This window comes from Erythrolamprus reginae, chromosome 2 (genome assembly GCF_031021105.1).
Source record: "Erythrolamprus reginae isolate rEryReg1 chromosome 2, rEryReg1.hap1, whole genome shotgun sequence".
Classification (NCBI taxonomy): domain Eukaryota; kingdom Metazoa; phylum Chordata; class Lepidosauria; order Squamata; family Dipsadidae; genus Erythrolamprus; species Erythrolamprus reginae.
Genome location: NC_091951.1, coordinates 319,210,675 through 319,236,842, shown reverse-complemented (window position 1 = coordinate 319,236,842; position 26,168 = coordinate 319,210,675). Strand labels below are relative to the sequence as shown.

At 37.7% G+C, this 26,168-nt stretch overlaps 1 protein-coding gene across 1 annotated transcript in view; it reads left to right on the top strand.

The window, feature by feature from the left end:
- Nucleotides 1-25,438, top strand: part of NLN (neurolysin) — a 48,849-nt gene extending 23,411 nt beyond the window's left edge. The window contains exons 4-13 of the mRNA XM_070743270.1: nt 8,080-8,187; nt 10,052-10,154; nt 10,755-10,915; nt 11,821-11,956; nt 12,825-13,191; nt 14,777-14,978; nt 16,972-17,158; nt 19,114-19,242; nt 20,328-20,464; nt 23,915-25,438. Of these exons, the coding sequence (XP_070599371.1) occupies nt 8,080-8,187; nt 10,052-10,154; nt 10,755-10,915; nt 11,821-11,956; nt 12,825-13,191; nt 14,777-14,978; nt 16,972-17,158; nt 19,114-19,242; nt 20,328-20,464; nt 23,915-24,046 (1,662 nt within the window). The 3' untranslated portion in view covers nt 24,047-25,438. The remainder of the gene's footprint in view (nt 1-8,079; nt 8,188-10,051; nt 10,155-10,754; nt 10,916-11,820; nt 11,957-12,824; nt 13,192-14,776; nt 14,979-16,971; nt 17,159-19,113; nt 19,243-20,327; nt 20,465-23,914) is intronic.
- Nucleotides 25,439-26,168: the final 730 nt, after the last annotated feature.

The following is a 26,168-nucleotide window of genomic DNA, read 5'->3' as shown; positions in this document are numbered from 1 at the left end:
GATGGTGATGGCAGCCAGTATGCAGCCACATCAGCAAGCTTCGTTGTGAATAGAAATTGAGAAGGCCACCATTGCTAAGCCCAAGCGGACAGTGATGGAAAGCGAAAATGCATCTGTCAGTCTGCTTGCTGCTAGAGAAGTACTTTCTTCACAATCAGACCTTTCACTGTTCGCTTCCAACAAAGTCAATTTACTTAAGATTGCATCACCTAGGTCTGGGATTTAAAGAACTGCAGATCTGAGATAGCTGGAGTCACTGCTTCTTTGTTTGCGTAGAGCTAGAAATTGTAAGATGGAAGATCTTAAGAGGGCTGTGAAAATATTTACTAACCGCCTCGCATCCTGGACATAAACCGTTTCAACTCCTACCCTCAAAACGTCGCTATAGAGCACTGCACATCAAGACAACTAGACACAAGAACAGTTTTTTCCCGAGTGCCATCACTCTGCTAAACAAATAATTCCCTCAACACTGTCCAACTATTTACTAAGTCTGCCCTACTATTACTACTAGTTTTTTCTCATCATTCCTATCATCCATCTCCTCCCACTTATGACTGTATGACCGTAACTTTTTGCTTGTATCCTTAAGATTTCTATTAATATTGATTGTTTCCTGATTGCTTATTTGTACCCTATGACAAGTGTTGTACCTCATGATTCCTGACAAATATATATTTTATTTTATGTACACTGAGAGCATATGCACCAAAGACAAATTCCTTGTGTGTCCAATCACACTTGGCCATTAAAGAATTCTATTCTATTCTATTCTATTCTATTCTATTCTTGTATGCACTTGTTATCATGCCAGATCATTCTCTAGTCAGCTTTAGACTGACAGGTCACAGAAATGTCTTCATTCTTGAGGGGTGGAAGATTGTATGCTTAAATGTCCACTCTAAAGGCATGATGGATGTGAATAGTTTAGTGGAAATAAACGTTTCCTACATTGTGATAGTCCTCATGCCTGGTTAACCTGTGAAAGGTGGTACATTTCCTCGTAAAGAGTTCCTTCATGAAGCCACATTATAGTAATCCTACTTGTTCTAGGGCAGAGGTCCTCAAACTTTTTCAGCAGGGGGCTACTTCACAGACCCTCAGACTGTTGAGGGGCTAAACTGGCTAGGTGGGCATGGCTTTATGGCTGTATGATTGAGTGGGCATGGCCAACTTAGTACAGTAGTCCCTCACCTATCGCTGGTGTTACGTTCCAGACCCAGCCGCGATAGGTGAAATCCGCGATGTGGAATTTATCGACTGATAGTACTTATTTAAGTATTTATATTGTAATTGTTTGGTAAGTTTTCATTGTTTTAAGTGTTTATAAACCCTTCCCACACAGTATTTATTTTAGATACAGTATTTAAATACAGTATTTACAATTTTAGATATATTTTTTTTGAAAAATCTGCCGATCGAGTTCGGCGGGCTGTTTAAATCTGCCGATCGACTTCCTCAGAAACCCGCAAACCAGCGAAGATCCGCGAATGATTTTTCTCATTAATATTTCTTGAAAACCCGCAATGAAGTGAAGCCGCAGTAGGTGAAGCGCGATATAGCGCGGGACTACTGTAGTCCATTTTGCCAATTTGGCAGTCCATTAAATAATACACACAAATTAAATTAAAATTTGTTTTTTCTGCTGAGGGTGTTTTATTTGGTTTTGTCTGACTTTTCTTTTTACAAGATTATTTTAAAGTTGTTTACAAGTCTTCAGAAAATCAGTTTTGTAGCAAATTTCTCAGCCCCAAGGATTACAATCAACATCTCTCATCTCTCATCTCACTTTCTCCCTCCCCCCTCCCTTCCTCCCTCTCTTCTAGAATAGCAAATTAGGGTTGGGAAGAGAAACCTTGCTGAATTCCATTCCATTCCATCCTATTGCTATTGCTAATCCCATCTCAGCTCTTCCTATTCTTATTCAGCTCAGTGCAGCCCTCACCTTAACAAGCCCCACAGGCTGGAACTGGAAGTTAAGGTTGCTTTTGCCTGGGAAAGTGCTTCTTGGCTCTGGGGAGGCAAAAATCTGGGGGCCTTCGTGCCTCCCTATGTCCTTGGGAAAGTACTTCTGGGGATCAGGAGGCAAAAGCGCAATGCACAGGGACATACATGCCTCCCCTTTGAGCCCAGAAAAGTGCTTCTGGGGGCTGGGGAGGCAAAAAAAGTGATTTACTGGGGTCTAGAGAAGGGAAAATAACACCCCACCACCACGTTTGTTTCTTAGCTGGGGCTTCATCCATCCCTGGACTCGGGGCAGCGATCAAAAAGCGCTCCAAGCGGGCAAGCAGCCACCCCGACCCTGGAGCTCCAAGCCCTGGCCAAAAGAGGCTCCTGCAAGCCGGCGGACTTCTGTTAGTGAATCAGGGGTGACAGGATGTGGGTAAGCTAGGGACTGGGTGCCTCAACAGCCACCCAAGCCGCCTTGTCCCCCCACCCCCACCACTTGACTCCCTGTCCTTCTCCCACTTGGCACTCAGATATTCTGGGAGAGTGGCCGGTGAGCTGCCTGCCCCCGAAAGAGTGCAGTATTGCAGGCTAATTCTGCCCACTGCGAAGGAGTTTGATCCTGACCGGTTCAAGATTGACTTAATCTTCCATCCTTCTATGCATAAGGAAAGTGTATCTCTGCTAGTCCTTCTGGTTTACAATATTAACACCTGTGGTGTCTTTCTGGATCACTTGGTAGGGGTGATTTGGGCACTAGTATATGGTGATTCTTTCATTCCTGTTAGGCTATGCCCAGAAAGTGAAGCAGGGAGTTTCTAAAGAACACAATTTATATTGAAAACTGCACTGATGGCCAATACCTAATTGGACATGAGCACTTAACAGCATAAGGCCCGATTCTTTGCTCATAATTCTCTGATTTAAACATATAAGTGGAAATGAAACTGAGAATAAATCAGGAAACATTATACCTGTGATAGCAAACCTATGGCATGCATGCCACAGGTGGCACCCAGAGCCCTCTCTATGGGCACATGAGCCATCGATCCAGCTCAGCTCCACCATGCATGCATGTGAACCTCCTACTGGCCAGCTGGTTTTTGGTTCTCTACCTTGTATGCGCGGGGATGGGATGTATGTGGGAAATGCACGCATATGTACAAGGGGAGGTACACATGCAGATGTGCATGAATTCAGGGGTTTGTGTATGTGTGGGCCACATGCAGGGGGTCGTGTGCACATGCATGGGGAACAAGCAAGGGGGGCTTGATTGCACGTGCAGGAGCCATGTGGGAGGATGGGGCACATGTGGGGGTCATGCGTGTATATGTCCGGGGTGGGGAGAGCACGGGGAGTCGTGCACAGTGCGGGCGCATGCATGGGGTTCGCATGTGAATGCGTGGAGGTGGTCCACACAGGGGTGGGGTTTGCACACATTGCATTATTGCATTGCTTTTGACACACGGTGCCAAAAAGATCAGCCATCATTGCCTTATGCCAGTGATGGGGAACCTATGGCACGGGTGCCACAGGTGGCATGTGGAGCCATATCTGCTGGCACGCGAGCTGTTGCCCTAGCTTAGCTCCAACATGCATGTGTGTGCCAGCCAGCTGATTTTTGGCTTGCACAGAGGCTCTGGGAGGGTATCTTTGGCTCCCAGAGAGCCTCTGAGGGGATGGGGGAGGTCATTTTTACCTTTGGAGCCTGGGGGAAGGCTGTGGAGCCTGCGGAAGGCAAAACATGAGCCTACTGGGCCCATCAGAAGTTGGGAAACAGGCCGTTTCTGGCCTCTGAAGGGCAGGGGAAGTTGTTTTCACTCTCCCCAGGCATTGAATTATGGGTGTGGGCACTCATGCATGCGCAATAGTGTGTGCACACGGTCTTTCGGCATCCGAGGAAAAAAAGGTTCGCTATCACTGCCTTATACAAGGCAGACAGTCCTATTTACAGAGGCAATCCCATTCTTTACAATGTGTAGGCTATTGTCTCTTTCTTGAGTTCTCTTAGATATATGTTTTGGGTCATTATCCAGATGAAGTGTGGCTGAATTTTCTAAGAATGAGGAGTGTATTTTGCTCCAAAATGTCCTAATCGTCTCCTGATTTCTTTGTACCCTAGCAGATTCAAAGTATCCAGTTTCTCAGTAAACAGTGGTGTTCTTTTCTTTAATAGCATCACTTTTTCTTCTGTGACTTAGCAAAAAGCTTTAATTTGTTTTCATCTTTCCAGAGGGCATTCTCCTACAAAACGTGACTTGTCAACGTTCATTTTAACAAACTCCAGACTGGCTTGTTGTGTGTCTGCCTTTTAGAAGAGGAATCTTCCTGGGTCTTCTCTCATGGCAGCATCTTTTAGTGAGACGATGGATGGTGCAACTTGATATTGTTGTATCTTGATCTTCGGAGGTCTAACAGAATCTCTTTTAAACTGTTCATTGGTTCTTTCTACACCATTCAAACTATCCTTCTGTTCAGTCTGGGGTCAGTTTTCCACTTGTGACCATGTCTAGGGAGGTTGGCTATAGTCCTGAGGACTTTAACATTTTTGATATCAGCAACTGTGCTTTAGAATAGAATAGAATAGAATTTTATTGGCCAAGTGTGACTGGACACACAAGGAATTTGTCTTGGTGCATATGCTCTCAGCGTACATAAAAGAAAAAGATACATTTGTCAAGAATCATGTGGTACAACACTTAATGATTGTCATAGGGGTCAAATAAGCAATGAAGAAACAATCAATATTAATAAAAATCTTAGGATATAAACAACGTCACAGAAATACAGTCCTAAGTGAGAGGAAAACGATGATAGGAATGATGAGAAAAACTAAGCAATGTCGCCTGGTGGGACCCAGGGGAAGAGCCTTCTCTGTGGCGGCCCCAGCCCTCTGGAACCAACTCCCCCCAGAGATTAGAACTGCCCCCTCCCTCCTTGCCTTTCGTAAACAACTTAAAACCCACCTCTGCCGCCAGGCATGGGGGAATTGAGATCCTCTTTCCCCCTAGGCCTTTACAATTCTATGCATGGTATGTATGTATGTATGTTTGGTTTTTATATTAATAGATTTTTAATCATCAATACCAAATTACTATTGCACACTGTTTTATTGTCGCTGTTAGCCGCCCCGAGTCTCTGGAGAGGGGCGGCATACAAATCCAATAAATAAATAAACAAACAAACAAACAAACAAAACAAAACAACTGGTAGAAATAGAAGTGCAGATTTAGTAAAAAGTCTGACAGTATTGAGGGAATTGTTTGTTTAGTAGAGTGATGGCGTTCGGGAAAAAACTGTTCTTGTGTCTAGTTGTCTTGGTGTGCACTGCAGTGCTCTGTAGCGACGTTTTGAGGGTAGGAGTTGAAACAGTTTGTGTCCAGGATGCGAGGGGTCCGGACTATGAACCTCTTTGGAAATGGTTTTTTAGTCTTTATCCTTACAATGCTTGGTTAGTACGTTTTTCCTTTGCTCCTCAGAAGCCCCTCTGCTTTTCTTTCTCTCGTCCATGTTCATTCTACTGCTCGTCACTTAAAATGCTGTTTTTCTCCATAATCATTGACTTATGAGATTGAAAATATCTATGATACTGATTTTATCATAATAAAATAAAATAATTTTATTTATTTAATAGCCTGCCCGAGCGATCGCTAACATCCAATAATGTACTTTATTTTCTAAGGAATACCATTTTCATTTGTTTTATTACTTACAAGAATATGTGAAGTCACACATCAAAAGCACAAAGTCTGCTCTGTAAACACTGGGATAAGAATAGTGGTTGTCACTACCTTATATCAGTTTCAACTTTATTTAACAGGAAATTAGGATTTTGAGGGGTGTGGGGAGATAGATACTAATACTTTCACCTGCTTCTGTACACTGAGGAGACAGTTGTAGTTAATAAGTCAACAAGAACCTCACTTTAAACCAAACTTGTAAAACTATCTAATGATCTTCAATAATATGAAAATTTATATTATCTTCATATGAAGAACCTTTATTCCAGGTTTAACACTTTCCATAGAATCTATTCATCATTGGATATTTGCCTGACAACTGTTTTTTGTACATAAAAGGGCAGCCAATTAAATGGCTTCTTCAAGTCTTGATGACAGCTGAATTACCTTTGTGGCCCATTCCTTTGCTGTTCATTGGAGCATTGTTTTTTTCCTTTTATATGAATAAACAATGCTCCATCGGGAAGCCTGTCTCTAAAATGGATGGTTTTCAATAGAAGATGCTCAGTTGCCCAGAGGTGTTGCCCTGCAATTTGATTCCGTTTTTTGCTGATGAGCAGAAAAGAAGCATCTGGCTTGGCTTGTACAGCTAATGAATTCAGCCTCTCTTTGTTGAATGAAGGTTCTGCTCAAAGAAAAGGCCTCGCTTCAGTTCATGTTATTCTTCTGCCACAATGCATTCCATTTCTGAATTCCCTTGTCTCAAAACTTTTTTTAAAAAACCTTGAGGTTGTAAGGAACAGAAAGGAATGGTGAAAGTCCTTTTGCATATCGCATAACAACATTTCTATGTATTTTTAGAATAATGCCATGGATTCACTTCCTCATCACTTTGTGACAATTGGAATACTGTGTTCAGTTCTGGAGACCTCCCCTACAAAAATATATTGATAAAACTGAACGGGTCCAAAGATGGGCTACAAAAATGGTGGAAGGTCTGAAGCATAAAACTTATCAGGAAAGACTTCATGAACTCAATCTGTATAGTCTGGAGGACAGAAGGAAAATGGGGGACATGATTGAAATATTTAAATATGTTAAAGGGTTAAATAAGGCTCAGGAGGGAAGTGTTTTTAATAGGAAAGTGAACGCAAGAACAGGGGGGCACAATCTGAGGTTAGTTGGGGGAAAGATCAGAAGCAACATGAGAAAATATTTTACTGAAAGAGTAGTAGATCCTTGGAACAAACTTCCAGGAGATGTGGTTGGTAAATCCACAGTAACTGAATTTAAACATGCCTGGGATAAACATATATCCATCCTAAGATAAAATACAGGAAATAGTATAAGGGCAGACTAGATGGACCATGAGGTCTTTTTCTGCTGTCAATTTTCTACGTTTCTACTTTAAATCTTAATGCATCACACAAAACTTAAAATAAATACAATATATCCAGTATAGAGTTATGTATTAATATAATCCAAGAAACAGGCAATAGTTTATAAACTCTGGATATAATTTTGCTTAGCACACAACCTCTAAATCAGTTCTTCCGTATTCCATATTCATAACATGTCCATAAAGCACATTCACTGAGAATTACAACCTTTGATGCTGTTATATGGTCATAAAACAGGAGTCTTCAAACTACAGCCGGCGAGCTGGGTAGGTCTTACTAAAGCCATTAATCCAGCCCTTGCAGGATCATGAGGCTGCCCAGCCCACATTATCCCATTCACCCATTGGCCCCCATCCTTCGGGTGAGTGCAGACCTTAACTTAGCAAGCCCTGTGGACTGGAACTGAAGCTAGGGACGGGATGCCACCCAAGCTGCCTTCTCCCCCCACGACCCCCACTACTTGGCTGCCTGTCCTTCTCCCATTGAGGGTTCGGCTGTTCGGGAGCAGTGGCTAGTGAACTGCCTGCCCCCGAAAGAGGACGGACATGACCGTCTCTGGAGAGGGAGGCAGGAGGGGCTGGCTGGCCGGCGGATCAGCGTTTTTGACTAGTAGTTAATTGATATTAATATAATATTAGTTGGTATCAGGTTTTTTGCTTCTGAGACAAATTACTAGGTGATTTAAGGCAGGCTACTATATCTTACTCTAGCTGTGATCTACACATCTAGTCTTCAAGATTATGAGGCTGTTAGCGTACAACAGAAGCTGTTTAACATCAGTTTTATATCCCGGCTATGTTATCTGTTTTTAAAAAAATTAAAGGATCTTTTAATCCAATTTAGGAATTACGAGAAATTTGGAAAACAGGAATCTGTTCTGCCAGAACTGTTTTTGCTGCTGAACAGGCATGCATCACTGAATATAAAATTCACAGGGTCAAACTATTCTTCTGATACCAAGCAAAATATTTCATGTTTTATATAGAAATACAAATCATGTATTAATACTGAACTTTGCATATATTAAATGTTATTATTTCTTTACATTTTAGCAAATGTGTAACCCTGAGATTTTAAGACCAGAAGCTAAAAGATACTTAGAGAAGTCAATAAAAATGGGGGAAAGGAATGGTCTTCACCTTCCTGCAGAAGTCCAGGATGTAAGTGTAACATAACTCAACATTTTTTTAAAAAGGGGAAAATCATATTTGTCCAAAAAAATTTGTGTAAATTAATTTTAACTTTAATAAGACATTGAAATCCTATATAAAGGTCCCCTTGGTTTCCTACTTATTCTAAGATTGCAAGTTCTGTACAATAAAAATGATAAAAGACTATTTCAAATGATATAATTTTATTGTCTTAGTTAAAGTTCTTTTGTTTTATATTCTTCTTAATGTATACATCTCATAAAAGTCTTACCTAGAAGATATGGTAAGAATGTTTTGCCAGATAGCCCTGGATATTTTCATATCTTATTGATTGGGATTATTAAGTTGTATTTCCAAATTTGTTTCATATTTTCTTAAGTTTTCCTTTGACATGTGTGGTATAGCCAACAACAGACATTAACTTAAGACTCAACAGTGTAGAATAAAATAATAGCCATACAATATTCATTAAGGTAAAACTAATTAACTGTCTCTTTTAGTAAGATTTATGACTAATTGGGGATTTGAAGTTTTCTAATTCTGTTATCCTAAACACCACATTAATTTTTTATTAGCTAATTGCTCCCTTGCATTATGGACAACTTTCTAATTATACGTATTCAAGGAAACTAACCAAAATAATAGCTACTCTGTTTTCCCCAAAATAACACATGCCCTGATAATAAGCCCAATCAGATTTTTGAGTCCATGGCAATAAGGCCAAGCACTTATTTCAGGGTTCAAAAAAATATAAGACAGGGTCTTATTTTCAGGGAAACATGGGTATAAAATGCCAGTGGATATTGGGTGATATTAAGGTCTGTTAATCCAGTCATGAACAGCATCCATTAATGACAAGTCTTCTTTTGCGAACCTCCTCTCAAAACTGTAATGAAACTGAGGTGGTTGAGTAGGCTTCATAACATACTGGGAATCTGTATAAGTGTTAGATTTTTCCCCAGTATTTCTCAACTCTACCCATATACTGAAGCTATCTAACAGTAGTGATTCTCGAAGAGGCAACGCTGATGGATAAATTGCTTTATTGAAGACAAAAAGAAAAGTAAATGTATATCCATAAGATTCTAGAGAATAGGTATCGAGCCTATAGGTGTGCCTGCAGGATGTAAATCCTAGCCTTTGCCTTTTGACTCATTTTCCATCATTTGCCTTTGTATCATGTTTGATTGGTAGTTTCTCTAGGCCAGTGATGGCGAACCTATGGCACGGGTGTCACAGGTGGCACGCGGAGCCATATCTGCTAGCACGCGAGCTATTGCCCTACATCAGCTCCAAAGCGCATGCATGTGTGTGTCAGGTAGTTGAATTACTAAATTTAAATGTGTTTCTTTTAGTTGAGAGCACACCATGTTGACTTATGTCAAAATGATGTATTAGAAGAATACTCGGAATTTCTTTTATATAATACTTTATTAAATAAATTGATCATATTTCTTTATCTTTCTTACCTAGCTATAGTACCATAGTTCAGAAAAGTACTTAAAAATAATAGTTTCCTAAAGTTATAAAAGATGCATATTCTTGTTTCCTTCACAACTGTGTGCCAAAGATGGGAAGAGAATATAAGAATAAATAAAACTGGGCCATGTTCTTCAAAACAAAACAACGGACGTAGGTTGTTCACAAGCATTTTAGCATAAGGAAAGCATCTCTCTTTGAAACGTTAATGCATTTGTGTCCTGTAGGAGGGTCATGGCAGTTTCTTCATAGACATAAACTGTTCCATGTTCATACTGAACATTAGGGACAACCCACCTTGAGAAGCACTTGTTTTGAATGCTCTGCATGACTTGAATGAACGGTGGCGCCTTTAATGTAACATTTTGCTTTTTATACATGAATTATCATTAAGGAAATCAAGACAATCAAGCAAAAACTGAGTGAATTATGTATAGATTTTAGCAAAAATCTCAATGAAGATAACACATTTCTGATATTTTCTCAAAATGAACTTCGTGAGTATTTCTGTTTGCTATTTATAAGTTATATTTATATTTTAATAGTAGCATCATATTGGTAAACAGTACAGTATTAGTAGTATTAAAATACAGAAAGTTTTCGTGCTATATTGAAATTGTTTGATATGCTGATCAGCCTTAATCAGTCTAATTTGATTTTCCCTTTATTTATGTTTATGTTTATAATTTTCTTCTACCAGTCTTGGCTACTTGTTCCTGTGTTCTTGACAAAGTTCTACCTTGATTTTAAATATTTTATCATTTAACTCCAGAAAATAAATACCTGTTTTAGTTTCTATTGTTATCACAACACATTTAAATAGATAACTACAATTTTGCTCTTCCTTAGTAATAGAATAAGAATTATTACTGTAATATGAATAACTGATAAAACCATTGCTTACTCATTGGGAGATAGAGGCAATACAAATCTAATAAATAAATAAATAAACTTATATTTTAAAGATCCTTAAATGCCTTTTGCCTGTAGAAATCTATTGGCCACTAAACATTTAAAATGATTTTTGATTATTGTTAAAAGATATGTCTGAAAAAATGTATCCTTATATTAATCATGCACTGAAATATGTTTCTCAGGTTCCCTGCCTGATGATTTTATCAGTAGTTTAGAGAAGATTGAAGCTGACAAGTATAAAGTTACCTTAAAATATCCCCACTATTTTCCTGTTATGAAGAAGTGCAGTGTTCCAGATACTAGACGAAAAATGGAAACTTCTTTTAACAGCAGGTGCAAAGAGGTATGAAAAAAGTGTTCCCATTCATCAGATCAAAATAAAATATAAAGGTTGTATTAACAAAGCTATATATATGAAGTACTGTGTTAAATTTGGAAGCATAAGCTTTCTAAATTGAATGTTCCAGATTTATGTTCTATATTAATATTATATAAAATAATCTATAATTTGGGGACTAAATATCTCAGAAGATTTAATGTAACTGAATAAAATTCAAGGAATTAATTACAGGCAGAGCAATAAGTGAGTAAAATAGATGGATAGGTTTGCTTGGAAAAAATACATTGTTAAAGCAGTTATATCACAAGAAAATTATTGTATTAGCTGTCATTTTACATTTTTAATGTGATTATGTTGATAATTCTTAAAAATCCAGGATATTATAACTTTTCCCAGGACTAAATAACATAATTAACCTGATATAAATGATAAGCCAGATTAATTGTTACCCACTTCATACTGAATTTATTGGATTCATTTCCTATTTTCAGAAAACGTATTGGATGCTGTATTGTTTGTATACACACTTATACTATTTCCAGAATAATACATCTAAGCAATTGTTTGCCTTTTTTATTAAATTAAGACATTATGTTCAATGTTATCATGCTGCAGTCTTTTTTCTAAGGATGCCAGAATTGGAAATGAAACTTTTGGCATACAGTCCAGACACTTTTATCACTGTTCTGAGAATCTTCCCTAAATAGTCCAAACATTCATTATAAATTCTTTAATACAAAATAAAAGGGAACTTTAAACTGTTTTTAAAAATCTGTTATTTCATAAGACAATTAAGTTTGATTGCATTCAGAATATGAAGTTGCAGTTTTCAACTACATTTGTAACATATTTTGAGTTTATGTTTTTAATATTATATTTAATGATTCAAAACAACTTTATTTTCCTAGGAAAATGCTGACATTCTTCAACAGCTTCTTCCTTTGAGGGCAAAACTAGCAGAACGTCTGGGTTATAGCACACATGCAAGTTTTGTTCTTGAAATGAACACTGCAAAAATAACAGACAATGTTATAACATTCTTAGGTTGGTTTTCATTTAACATGTAAAATATTATCAGAGTAATTTAAGTCATAGTAAAACATTTATAGTGAAAATAATAGAGCTTTTTGCCAGGGACAGGATGAATCTGAAGTATTTTTAATTTTTAAAAAATAGTAATTGTGTGTTAATTTAGAGATAATTATTATGATAATATTGTATTAAGGAAACAACTTGATGAGTATGAAGACCAGCTAAAGAACTGGCAGCTGTGATTTCACATTTTTGTGTAATTAATAATGAAACACAAGACGAGTGATTCAAAATTGAATTCATTATTTTTAGTTTATTAACTAGAACAATTTCTAGGACATGAAGTTAATATTCTTGAATTTTACACCTTATAAAACTTTCCAATTTTATTTGATTTAGAGTATGGAATTCCATTCTACCAGTTCTAAAATAGATATTTTGAACATAATAAAATCTTATCAAGATCATATAATTCCAAACTGGTTTGGTTCAATTAATCTGCTATAATATTTGGACCAAAATGAATTCTTTTGTGCATTCTCACTATTATTTTAAGTGAAATTGCTTCTTTAATATCATTAATGTTAGCTTTTAATTGTGGAAGAATCAGTCAAAACATTTATGAATCAGTATCATTTGGCATAGAAGACCTGGTGCTCATAATGCTAAGCTGTAATTTAATACATTTCTTTTGTGATTATATGATATATAGACCAAATCAGGAAACATCAGCACAAGCAAATTGAAAACTGTATCTTGTTTTAGCATCCAATAATTATGTCATGAGAAAGCGAAAAGTATTTTTCATAGTCTTGAATGTAATATGAAATGGAATGTAACAAGCACTCAAAGTAATTTTTTTAAAATTTCTGTTTTGCAGATGATCTAAATAATAAACTAAAACTTTTGGGTAAAGAAGAGACAACATTTATTTTAAATCTGAAGAAAAAGGAATGTGAAAAAATTGGTGTTGAATATGATGGAAAGATTAACGCATGGGACCTACATTATTATATGAATCAGACAGAAGAGCTCAAATATTCTGTAGACCAAGAGAAGCTGAAGGAGTATTTTCCTATTGAAGCAGTCACAGAAGGCTTGCTGAAAATTTATCAGCAGCTGTTGGGACTTGTATTTGAACGAGTGGTAGATGCTCAGGTTTGGCATGAGAGCGTTACTCTTTACACAGTGAAAGACAGCTCAACAGGAGAAATTCTGGGGCAGTTCTATTTAGACCTGTATCCAAGGTAACACATTTTTTCAAAGATTGCATTTGTATCTTATCTTTTTATCCAAGAAATTCTTTTAGTAGACATGATTCAAGTCTATGATTGTATTCCCAGAGAAGGATTAGACTGTAGGATTACAGTCTGGGACTAGTGCAAGGTCATCCAGTGAGAATCTGTGAAAATTTGAACAAACTTTTTAAAAAAATAATCTTTATTTTGCTTTTCCTTTAAAAACAACAAAATACAGTATACAAAAACATAAAATGAAAACAAAACATAGAAACAACTAACCACTTTTACAGCTTTTTCATAACATTTTCATAGTTATTTATAGTATTTCTATTTTTATTTTAACTATTTCTAATACCTATACAATTCTATATTCAATGGATTGAGTTTCCTAATGTGTTTCCAACTTCTATTTCTTCTATTTTAATTACATATATCTATTTATTTACATCACATTGTAAGAAAAGTAAGCAAGAGCCATTACAATGCCTTCATTAATACTTGATTTTTTTTGTTTTGTTTTAACATTTATTACTATGCTTCATAGAATTCCATCTCTTTATTGTACAGCTCCATTGTTAATTTGCACATTTCAGCACATTCTAAAAATTTTCTGAGCACCATTGAGGATGTATCTGATATCCAACTTTGTGCATAAACTATCCTGGCCATGGTTGTTATACGGAGTATTATATATCTATCCTTTTTTTAATTTTTGGTGTAATAATTTCCAGCAGGTGTAGTTCTGGATTCAATTCAGTCACCTGTTGTATAATTTCTTCCAACCAAATTTTAATTTAAAGCAACCAACCTTTGGTTCATATTCATGCAAATTTGATTCTATAATTCAAAAAGATTTGTTTTGTCATGTTTTCTCTACATCAACAAACAGGTAGTGAATCTTCTTTCTCCTCCATGCAGCTTTCTTCTCCAAGTTTGCTTGTTATGTCTCATACCTTTTCAGACAGAATTCTGCCAAACACTTTCCCAGGCTGGTTGAAGATAATCCCTCTATAGTTTTTTCATCACGTACCTTTCCGTTAGTATAAGGGAGCACAGATTACAGACTTCAAACACAATCGTTCTATAACATTTCTCCGGTTACACTCTCATCGCCTGCAGGCTTAACTTTTCTTTTTATTGGTTTTTCTTTAGATATTATTTTATCTTACAATATTTTAGACATTATTTTGCTATTTTTAATTCTAGACTTACAAAGATTAGGTAGAAAGAAAAGCCAATGCTGCAAGCAATAGAATAACTCTGGGATAATTGCTATGACTTAATACAGCATACAGTTGAAACATCTTACAAAAGTATCCCTTTTCTCTTTCTCCTAAGAGTTGTACCGATTTTTTTTAATGAAACTGTTTAGCTTTAAGATTTTTAAAAGATACAATGTTATACATACAATGACTATTATAATGACAGAATCTCAAAAGCAAGCTCATTATGGAATTTTAGAAAAATGTATTGTTCCTGACTCTTCCAGGAAAAGGATGAGTCATTCATATACTTAAGAAGTGTGAAATAATTCATTTTCTTTCTTTGTGATGTTTTTTCTGTTTTTGATCTACTTTATTTTATTACTCAGAGAAGGAAAATATGGGCATGCTGCATGCTTTGGTCTCCAGCCTGGCTGCCTTCTTTCTGATGGCAGCAGAATGATGTCCATAGCAGCTCTTGTAACTAATTTCACAAAACCAACTTTAGATCGCCCATCACTGCTGCAGCATAGTGAAGTGAAAACTTACTTCCATGAGTTTGGGCATGTAATGCACCAGATATGCGCTCAGGTAAGTATTCTGCCTTATTCTGAAATTCTTCTACTATGGGTATGGGGCTTCTGTGCTGAAAGGGAACAAGCAGTGAAGAACTGTACGGCAAATTCTTTCAACTGAAATATAATTTATTTATTTATTTATTTATTACTTGGATTTAAAATAGTTCCTTTAACCCTGATTTCATAAAAGTCACTATGATACTTGTCAGTGATTTTTGCAAAGATACTGATTGAATTAACACATTGTGGTAAATTACAGCTTATTTAACAGTGTTTACTAAATCCATTACCATGAGGAATGTTATCCATGGGGTTGTGATGGGTCGGACACAACTTTGTGACTAACAAAAGAAAACAAAATCTATTATTTGTTCTGTTCTTACAAGCTAAGCTCTAAACTTTGGTTCTTCAGTGATGATGGTTCCCAATGTGCTCAGCCATAAGCATACTACAAGCAGAATAAACCTGCTTGTGCATTTGTTTATTGGCTATTCAGAATAATCCCAATTTGTACTCGTAAAGTCCACTTTTGATCCTGATTCATTCATACATTAGAATGTTAAACTGGACCAGCTTGAATGTTATCTGAAAAGTCTGGTATGACCTATGGTAGGATTGGTAAATTGGCTTACTTAAGTCAATTTATATTGAACAAAAATTGTCAGTTCCCAGAAGTTAAATAGTGATTGAACAATTTTATTTCATGCATGTGAACTAAAATACCAAGTCAAGGAGACAACATATTCACGGATATACTTCATAAGTAGATTGTCCTAAATTTTAAAGGGTTAAACTGATGTTTTAAATAAAATAAGTCTCAGCCATTGTTTTGCATATATCTAATTAAAATCTAATCATTTACCCAAATCACTGAAATAATTGTCTCCACCCATTCTGGGAACTGCAAATTGTATGCTGTTGGACTCAATGCTACATATTTTGCAGCTGATAACAGAATGTACTTGTCTATTTCATTCATTCATTCATCCGTGTGATTTTAGTTGAACTAGTTAAGTGAACCTGTGGCATGCGTGGAGCCATATCGGTGGGCACACAAGCTCAGCTGATTTTCGGGCTAGCTGATTTATTTGGCCTTCTGGGCTCACTGAGAGTCAGGTAACCCCAGGGTGGGGAAGGCCCGTTTTTTTCTCTCTCCCCATCTCTAGAGCCTTTCTAGAAACCTGGGGTGGTTGAAAACGGCCTTCCCCGCCCCCACCCTTGGAGACCAGAAATGGCCCATTTCTCAACTTAAAACGGGCCATTTCTGACCTCCAGAGGGCCTCCAGTGGAGGTGGGAAAAGCAGTTTTCACCTTTCCCAGGGCCCTATAAAGACTCTGACGCCTGAGGAGAGCAAAAAAACAGGGCTTCCGGTCCAACTGGAAGTCAGCAAATGGAATGTTTCTGGCCTCCAGAGGACCTCCGGTGGTGGGGAAGCTGTTTTCGCCCACCCCAGTCTCCTAAAAAGGCTTGGGAGCTTGGGGAGAGCAAAAAAACGGGTCTTCTGGTCCAACCAAAAGTTGGCAAATGGCAAATGGAGCCTCCGGGGAGCCCCCGGGAGGGGGGATGAGGAAGGCCGCTTTTGCCCTCTCTAGTCTCCTAGAAAGGCTCTGAAGCCTGGGGAGAGCAAAAAACAGGTTTGCCATCGCGTGCCGGTCATGTGTGGATGTGCAGGGGGAGCACATTGAATTATGGGAGTGGACACACATGCGTGCGATACCCCCCCCCCCCCCGCACTCTTCCCATTCAAACCAAAAAAAATTCACCATCACTGGTCTAGACAATACCAACCCACTGTAGAACAGCTGGAAACAATAGAATGAAAATGCAACTATCCAGGCTCTTTGGAGAAATTTGCTGCATTCCTATATAGGAATTACTTGAAGCATGCCTAAATGTTGAAACTATTATAAAAAATATTGAATGTCTACTTCTCAAGCTATGCTACAATTTAAAGTTTTATCGTTTATATTAGTATATACATTGATATCATTGTCATCTTTCATAGACTGATTTTGCAAGGTTTAGCGGAACTAATGTGGAAACAGATTTTGTAGAAGTACCTTCACAAATGTTTGAAAACTGGGTTTGGGAAAAAGAACCTCTACAACAAATGTCCAGACATTATAAAGATGGAAGTCGGGTCCCTGATGAACTCCTTGAGAAACTAGTAGCTTCTAGACTAGCCAACACAGGTATTTTCATTATTGTTTAGTTTATTTGATTTTGAAAGAAAGAATTGTTATACAGTGATCCCTCGATTTGCGCGTTCTCGATTAGCGCGAAACGCTGCAACGCGGTTTTTCAAAAAATATTAATTAAAAAATAAGTTTGCGTTTTTTTTCCTACACCACGGTTTTTCCCGCCCGATGACGTCATACTGATTGCTGATTGGCCAAAATCAGGAAGGAAGGAGGGAGGGAGAGAAGGGAAGGAGGGAGGGTTGCCATTGCCATTGCCGCCAGCGCTGCCCTGTGGGTAGCGGCGAGGAGCCCGGAAAAATCACCATTGCATTGCCAGCCTCCGAACTTGCGTCGCTCCACCTTCTGCGCATGTGCGGCCATGGAACAAAGGGCGCGCATGCGCAGATGGTGTTTTTACTTCCGCATCCAGTATAACGCGGAAATCGGTTAGCGCGGGAGGTCTTGGAACGTAGCCCCCGCGCTAACCGAGGGATCACTGTAATCTGAATCTAGCAGAATAATAAAGAATATATTTTGTAAGATTTATCAAAAAATCTAAAATGTAAGAAAAGTATCCCCTTACAAAATGGAGAAAAGATTGAAGCAAGCCCACTTAGAGAAAATCAATGAGCATATTTGAATATAGTTTGTTGAATATTGTTTAAATGAGATTACTTATGAAGGGAATCTAAGAAATGTTTCTTGAATCATTCAAACATTGAGGCTCCCTCAAATCGAAATCAATATTTACATGCTGCTTGGTATATTGCTAACAATATAGAAGTAATTTACCATTTAGGAATATCTTATCTTGGATTCTCCTAGTGGTTTTCCATCCAAATACCAATCTTATCCAAACCAGGCTAGCTTAGTTTTTTCAAGATCAATCAAGGTTATTTATTTGTTTGTTTGTTTGTTTGTTTATTTATTAGATAAATAACAGCAATGATAAAAATGACATGTAACAATCCAATCCAATACTAAAATAACTAAGAAACCCCTTATTATAAAAACCAAACATACATACAGACATACCATGCGTAAATTGTAAACGCCTAGGGGGAAAGAATATCTCAGTTCCCCCATGCCTGACGGCAGAGGTGGGGTTTAAGAAGCTTACGAAAGGCGAGGAGGGTGGGGGCAATTCTAATCTCTGGGGGGAGTTGGTTCCAAAGGGCCGGGGCCACCACAGAGAAGGTTCTTCCCCTGGGTCCCGCCAAACAACATTGTTTAGTTGACGGGACCCGGAGAAGGCTCTGTGAGACCTAACTGGTCGCTGGGATTCGTGCAGCAGAAGGCGGTCCCTGAGATAATCTGGTCCGGTGCCATGAAGGGCTTTATAGGTCATAACCAACACTTTGAATTGTGACTGGAAACTGATCGGCAACCAATGCAGACTGCGGAGTGTTAGTGTAACATGGGCATATTTGGGGAAGCCCATGACTGCTCTAGCAGGTGCATTCTGCACGATCTGAATTTTCCGAACACTTTTCAAAGGTAGCCCCATGTAGAGAGCATTGCAGTAGTCGAGCCTTGAGGTGATGAGTGCATGAGTGACTGTGAGCAGTGCCTCCCGGTCCAAATAGGGCTGCAACTGGTGCACCAGACGAACCTGCGCAAATGCCCCCCTCGCCACAGTTGAAAGATGTTTCTCTAATGTGAGCTGTGGATCGAGGAGGACATGCTGTTATCTGCTGTGATGTACATTTTTATTCAGATAGTAAAAGAGTTTAATGAGTACTGAATTCAATATTGAATCCCATATAAATGTTTAATTTGGAATCTTAGAAAACCTCCTTACACTGTTGTTCAGCCTACTTCAGTATGATCAAAAGTAGCATTTCTAGATGATTACAGAGAAGATTCTCTGCTAACTTTGACTTGATACTGAATGCCGACCAGTTTTCATAGTTACAATTATATAAACAAAGCCTGCTGATATTCTCTCGGTGTTCTTCTTAAACTAGGTCTTCTGACTCTTCGTCAGATTGTTTTGAGCAAGGTTGATCAGGCTCTTCATACTCAGTCTTCAGCTGATCCTGCCCAAGAATATGCCAAATTATGTGAAGAAATTTTGGGTATATCTGCAACCTCTGGTCAGTGTTCTAAATTTTTTTTTGGGTGGGCGGAAAAGTATAGTGTCTGAGCGGCAGTCCCTTCGGGACTGGGCGGCACAGAAATAATAATAAAATTTCCCTCTCGGCTTCTGGGCAGGTTTGGAAAACTGTGAGTGGATGATGATTTTTAAGTGAGCGATTGCTCACTGCTCAGCTTAGAGGGAACTATGCCTCTGGTATGGAAATTCAAAATTTTTATTTACCCCTTGTCAGTATTTCATCAAGAGAAATGTGATTGTGAATAAATATATAATCACATTATTATTATTTTTTTAAAAGCACAATGCTAATAAAATAGTTTAGATCAGAGGTGTCAAACTTGCATCATCATATGACATATTGTGACTTTTTTCCTTCACTAAAATGGGTGGGCGTAGCCAGTGTGTGACACATCTGGCCCATGGACTGCGAGTTTGACACGTCTGGTTTACACAAAGAAAATCTCAGATGAAAATGTTTTACGCTTAAGGCTTGCTTGAATTCAGTTCAATGAGCTTCAAGCCACAGAACATAGGGAGAGAATATATTTCTGTTGGGTCAAATTAATGTGGCTGTCTTTCAGTAAATTAGTACCTGAAGTACATGGCAATCTCGTCAATACCTACATTGATTCCAACCATGTCACGGTTTGAGAAATAAAGTCCGTTAGAACTTGAAATTACCGGGGAGGTGATGGACTGAGAGCCCAGTCATTTGTTTAAAAAAAACAAGATTTCTTTTTATTATAAAAGTACAAAATAAACATGTCGCGAGGGACAACATAATAAAACATGTCTTCATGTGATGAAGGTATATAAGAGAAGAACAAAGAGGGTGAAGAAGTAGGATGTGATGTTAGAAAAGGCAGGATGTTACATCATAATAGGAGGACCTTAGTAAAGCACACACAGTTAACTATTTAATTACTGAATGTCTCTGGGGCTGTCAATATTCAGCGTGACAAATCAGTCTGAAACATAATAAATATTTCAATAACATAATTAAACATCTTCGGATTGTTCTCTGTGGTGTTTTGCTTATTTTACACAAGCTATTCAGAATTATTATTTGGGTTTATTTTTAAGGTACAAATATGCCAGCAACCTTTGGTCATTTGGCAAGCGGGTATGATGGCCAATATTATGGATACCTATGGAGTGAGGTGTTTTCTATGGATATTTTTTATAGTTGCTTTAAATGTGAAGGGATAATGAATCCCAAGGTAAGGAAACTAGTTTTATTCTTTGTTATCCTTTTTCCCCACCTGATTCTAAGTATAGGAGGACAACATGATGGCAGAAAGGAATTAACCAAACGTATTTTGTCTCTTTCAAGATTGAATCTGGCTTGTTTATTATCTTAGCATTTTTATTAAGGCCATGCATTTTGCTGCTATGTTTGTTTTAAGGCCTTACTTTTATAAAACAAATCATAAAGCTTATATTGAGATATTTTAATATTTGCTTAAAATTTAATATGCTTTACTATATTTATTGTTTTAATTGTGAGAGCTTCTCAGTCCTGATGAAGTATATTGTTAAATAAAGATCAATCGTCCTGTAAGTAGTACTAATAAAATGGCTTTATTAGCTTTATTACCTAATAAACCGAATATATATAATGCCAGATGGAAAATAATTGAAACAGAACTGAAGATTTAAAAGTTTAGATAGATGAGAAAAAGGAAATGCCGAAGGAAAATAATGGAAGAATAATAAACAGATTTTGAAAGATTTCTTGAAGAGCAGGAAGGACTAGATCTGTGATGGGGAACCGATGACACACATGCCACAGGTGGCACTCGGAGCCATACCTGAGGGCACGTGAGGCATTGCCCTATGTCAGTTTCAGCACACATGTGCACCAGCTGACTTTCAGCCTTTTGGAGAGGAGGGGGAGGCCCGTCCTCCTCAGGCTTCAGTAAAGCCTCCATAGCTGTGGATGATGAAAAACAGATCCAACAGGCCTATTGGAAGTTCGGAAATGAACTTCCAGGAGGCCTGTTGGGCTGTTTTTCTCCCTCCCCAGGCTTCGGCTCAACGGGCCTACCAGAAGTTTGTTTCTGAACTTTTGGTAGGCCCATTGTGTCTGGTTTTTGCTATCCACAGGCTCTGGCGGGTGAAATGGGGAGGCCCAGTGGGTCTACCAGAAGTCGAGAGGCTTCAGTGAGGCCTGCGCACATGCGTGAGGGGTAGGGCAGCAGGATTGTGCACGCTTTGGCCATTGCATTATGGGTGTGGGCACACGTGCATGCGCTATTGCCTGTGCACCTTTTTGGCACCTGAGGGGGAAAAAAAGGTTTGCCATCACTGGACTAGATTCCACTAATACAGTGATACCTCATCTTACAAACACCTCGTCATACAAACTTTTCGAGATACAAACCCGGGGTTTAAGATTTTTTTGCCTCTTCTTACAAACTATTTTCACCTTACAAACCCACCACCATTGCTGGGATGCCCCGCCTCCGGACTTCCGTTGCCAGCAAAGCGCCCGTTTTTGCACTGCTGGGATTCTCCTGAGGCTCCCCTCCATGGAAACTTCCATGTTTTTATGATGCTACACAGAGGTCCGAAGGTGGGGTTTCGAGGACTTCGGTGTTTTTGTGATACTGTGATTTCACTGATGTTCCCTTCGCTGGGAAACCCCACCTCCGGACTTCTGTTGCCAGCGAAGTGCCCGTTTTTGCGATGCTGGGATTCCCCTGCTGGGATTCCCCTGCAGCATTGCAAAAACACAGAAGTCCGGAGGTGGGGTTTTCCATGGAGGGGAGCCTCAGGGGAATCCCACCAGTGCAAAAACGGGCGCTTCGGCTGGCAAAAGGGGTGAATTTTGGGCTTGCACGCATTAATTGCTTTTCCATTGATTCCTATGGGAAACATTGTTTCATCTTACAAATGTTTCACCTTAAGAACCTCGTCCCGGAACCAATTAAGTTTGTAAGACAAGGTATCACTGTATATGAAACAGTAAGTAAATTCTAGTACCACCAGAAAAGCAGGAGGTATCCTGAAGAATTAGATCTAATGTTTTGTTTAGCTAAAAGAAGAATAACAAGGTCATAGTTATGAGTAAAACTATACAGCTAATTAGTATCAACCGTATATTGGAAAACCAGTAAAAGAGCTTATACTAATCTCATTACTTCATGTCCAGCTGTTTTCATGCAGCTTGAGTATGAACTCAATTTTGCCAGTAATAAAGAAGTTTATCTTTCTCACCAGTAGAAAACCTCCAGGAATATTCAGGGCTGGTTTGAAAATTATATGTAAAATGGGTTAGTTTTGGGCAGTGGTTTACTCTTCAAACTTGTTTCAATTTCGTTTCTGAACATTTCATTACCAGACCAGATAACATGATCAGCAGGATTTTCTTGTCCTATTTCCCCTTTATCTTATACTGTATAGAACAAAAAAATCCTGCTGATCATATTACCTAGTCTGATAACAAAACGTTCAGAAAATAAAATGAAACAAGCTTGGAGAGCTAACTACTTCCAAAATCTAAAACCAGGGCTACAATACAGTATTTTCTATTATTTCAAATGAATTAGACTTCAGAGAAAGGTAGATAACAATAAAATGCCATGTGAAAGCAATTCCAAAGATTTGGATTAATGAAATAACACTTTCAGATACGTATATATAAAGTGGAATGATACTAGGAATGCAATGGAAATGTACTATTAAGGGTGGGGGAAACCCAAACCTATTAGCTTCCCTGTTGTGTCACCCCTTCATGAAAGACTGTAATTGGGTAATAAAGGCTGCTGCTGAATCCATAGATTAAGACTACAGTAACAAAGCCCATATTTTAGCTATTAATGCTCCAACATAGGTAACCATGTTAATGTGTGAGTTTCTGGGATAGATTCTACCACATGCCCAACCACAAAGACAAGACCCAGTATATGTAATCACATAGCATGCCTCCTCCTTCCACATAACATGTTGTGGTTAAAACTTTCAGCTGGCAAAAATGGATAAATAGACATTGCCAAAAGAAGATAACAATCTGCCTTAGTGAAGCAGGGACTTGCCTATGAAATTCTATACTGTTAAATCTGTTAGTTAGTTTTTTAGGTACTACAGATAGTTCTGAATTTTTTTATTGGAACAATCCATGGTTATAAAAACATGACAAAGGAAAACAACCTTCTGAAAGGATTATAGAAACACAAAGAATATTCTCATAATTATGTAACAGAGAACCCTGGGGAAGTAGGGGCAGGAATTGACTGGGTGCCAGGTAAACTTTTGTGATAAATAATCAGGAGATATTTCTGCACACGAAACTCTGCTAAGAGCAGATTATCATATATAAAACTTGGCCACGAAATGAGACTGTGATAAAAACCTTCATGTGTTCATCTCAGAGAGCCCAATGTCCATTGATCATCTTTGTCAGCATAAGATGCTTTTAAAAGATTTTCTTGACACATGGAAACTTATGAGCATGGGTTACTTGATTATGTCCATGCCGGTCACGTTGTGGAATGACGTTTTGAGTTGCAGCAAAAAAAAATAGCTTGTGGCAACACAGATATAATCACGAGAGAACTACAAACTAGTGCCATGTAGCCAGATTTACTTTATCTTTACTTTTTTGTGAATGTAGAAAGTTTATATAAACATGAAACCTTAACCTACTCATTTTATTTTTATTATTTTAGGCTGGAATGAAATACAAAAATCTTATCTTGAAGCCTGGAGGCTCATTAGATGGGATGGACATGCTCCAAAACTTTTTAGGTCGTAAGCCAAACCAAAAAGCATTTTTATTGAGTAAAGGATTATGTACTTAGTAAAGCTATGAGTTTTTTGGCAAAAGACATCACCTAAGAGACCATCTTAAAATACTATCATGAAAATTTTTAAAAAAGATACTTAGTTAGGGAAAGTGTACTTGAGGTTTTAAATGTGTTTTATTACCAGTTCTCAAAATTATAATTCTCATTGTCATGTCAAATTTCATACGGAATCATGATACAATATTTTTTTACTTGTTAGCAATATTTGTGCACTGTGTTGAATCGAAAGAAAAATATTGTTGCAATTTTACATGGTAGGTGTGTTTAACAAAGTCATAACATTAAGCTTTTTGTATGTTTTTAGATTTGAATAACAAAATAATCATTACATTTCAGCCTTCTCAGCAAAATTTATCAAAATATTTTATTCTCTTTTTGAACTCTAATGAACTTTACCCCAATGCCCTGAAGGACTCATCAAATCCTGACATACTTGATTATTTTCCATGGCCAGAGGTCAAATTCACAGGAAGAAAACCTTCTAAAATATTTCTTTTTTCAATTATGATGTAATCAGAAATATAGAATCCAAGGTATTGCTTTAAAACAAATGTGCTGGGAGGAGAAATAGACACTTTTCCAGAGTTGAAACTGGCATATAACTTTGATTTCAATTTCTAAGCCCGGGATATTTTCCTCCTTATACCCTACTATTCCAATGTAAAGAAATTTCTTTTTGCTGTATTATACATTCCTCATGGGAACTGAAGCCAGCCTATTCAATGTTTTTTTGCCATTGTGCCAAGAATTCATTGTAGCCAATCACCTGCCTTTCTATACTTTTATTATGAGTCTTTTTACATAGAAGATAAGCTGCAGAATTGTATAAAAAAGAAGAAAAATGTTACATGTGCTAATCTGATTGTCAGCTGTCCTAGGGGCTTGCAGAGAAAGATATGCATGTGTGTAAAACTCCTTAGAAGTTAATACCAGCTAATACATACTGTCGGTTTTAAAGAAGCTGTAGCACAGGGGTGTCAAATTCACCTCGTCATGTTGTCCTCAAGTTTGACATTCCAGTTGTAGCAGATAAGAGGAAATGTGGAGCAGATGTGCCAGATGATCCATGGCCAAGGAGAAGACCCAGAAAGGAGTCAAAAAGAACCAGCAGAAGGAAAACATAGCATTGGATTGTAAGCAGTGGCAAAGCAAACTGCATGTGGTCGAGGTCCTGATTACATAGCAAGGGAGTATTGAAGACAGCAGCATAATCGCCATGTAAAAAGCTGGCTTGAGAAAGTAGAAAACAGATTGGTTATTGTTATTGTAATAATACTATATTTGCCTTGAGATATGGCTTCGGAGTTGAAAGATCATTGAATTTAGTAATAAATTCAACATTCAATTCAAAATTCAACAATAAAAGATTATGAAAAAGTAATAAAATGGCATGTGTTCATAATTAGAAAGCATTAAAAGTTTTCTATTCAATCCCTTGCCTACCTTCATTAAGATCCATGCTAAAGTGGTTTCATGTGATCCTGGACATACTTATTGTTTACATCTGGTTGGTCACTATTGTGGCAAATACATAGTCACCTGATGAATATTAATCTTACAGGTAATCTTTACAATGTCCCAAGATATATTAAAACCTCTTAACATTTTTCCTCTCCTACAACACTTTCCCCAAATCTCCTTCACAACCAGCATGGACAAAGGGGCTAGGTTTCTCTACAGACTGTATGATACTAATGCCCCCCTTTAAATTTAAATAAGCTTCCACAGGAGGGAAACCTTTCCCTGAAGATAATGTATTTGGGCTAGAGGAATAGCAGAGAAAAAGATTCTGATAGAAAACTGATGGGGCTAATATTTGGAGAAAAATAGTAGCTCTTACTAAATCAATATATGTTTAAATAAAATGTTTTCATTGATATTGATCACAAGAATCACAACAATCCATGCTAATAGAAAAGCTGCAACATCCTCTTTTTTCTTAACTAACCTTAATAGTTAAATATTTTAGTTAAAGTGGAGGAGGAGGGTTATTTCTCATTACAACCAAATAAATGTGGACAAATAATGAGCAAGCATTCCTCTTCAGTAGATTTCCCCCCCTACCCCTCCTCCTTAAAAACATTGTTTTTAAATAATCTAGCTTGAAGAAGCTTTC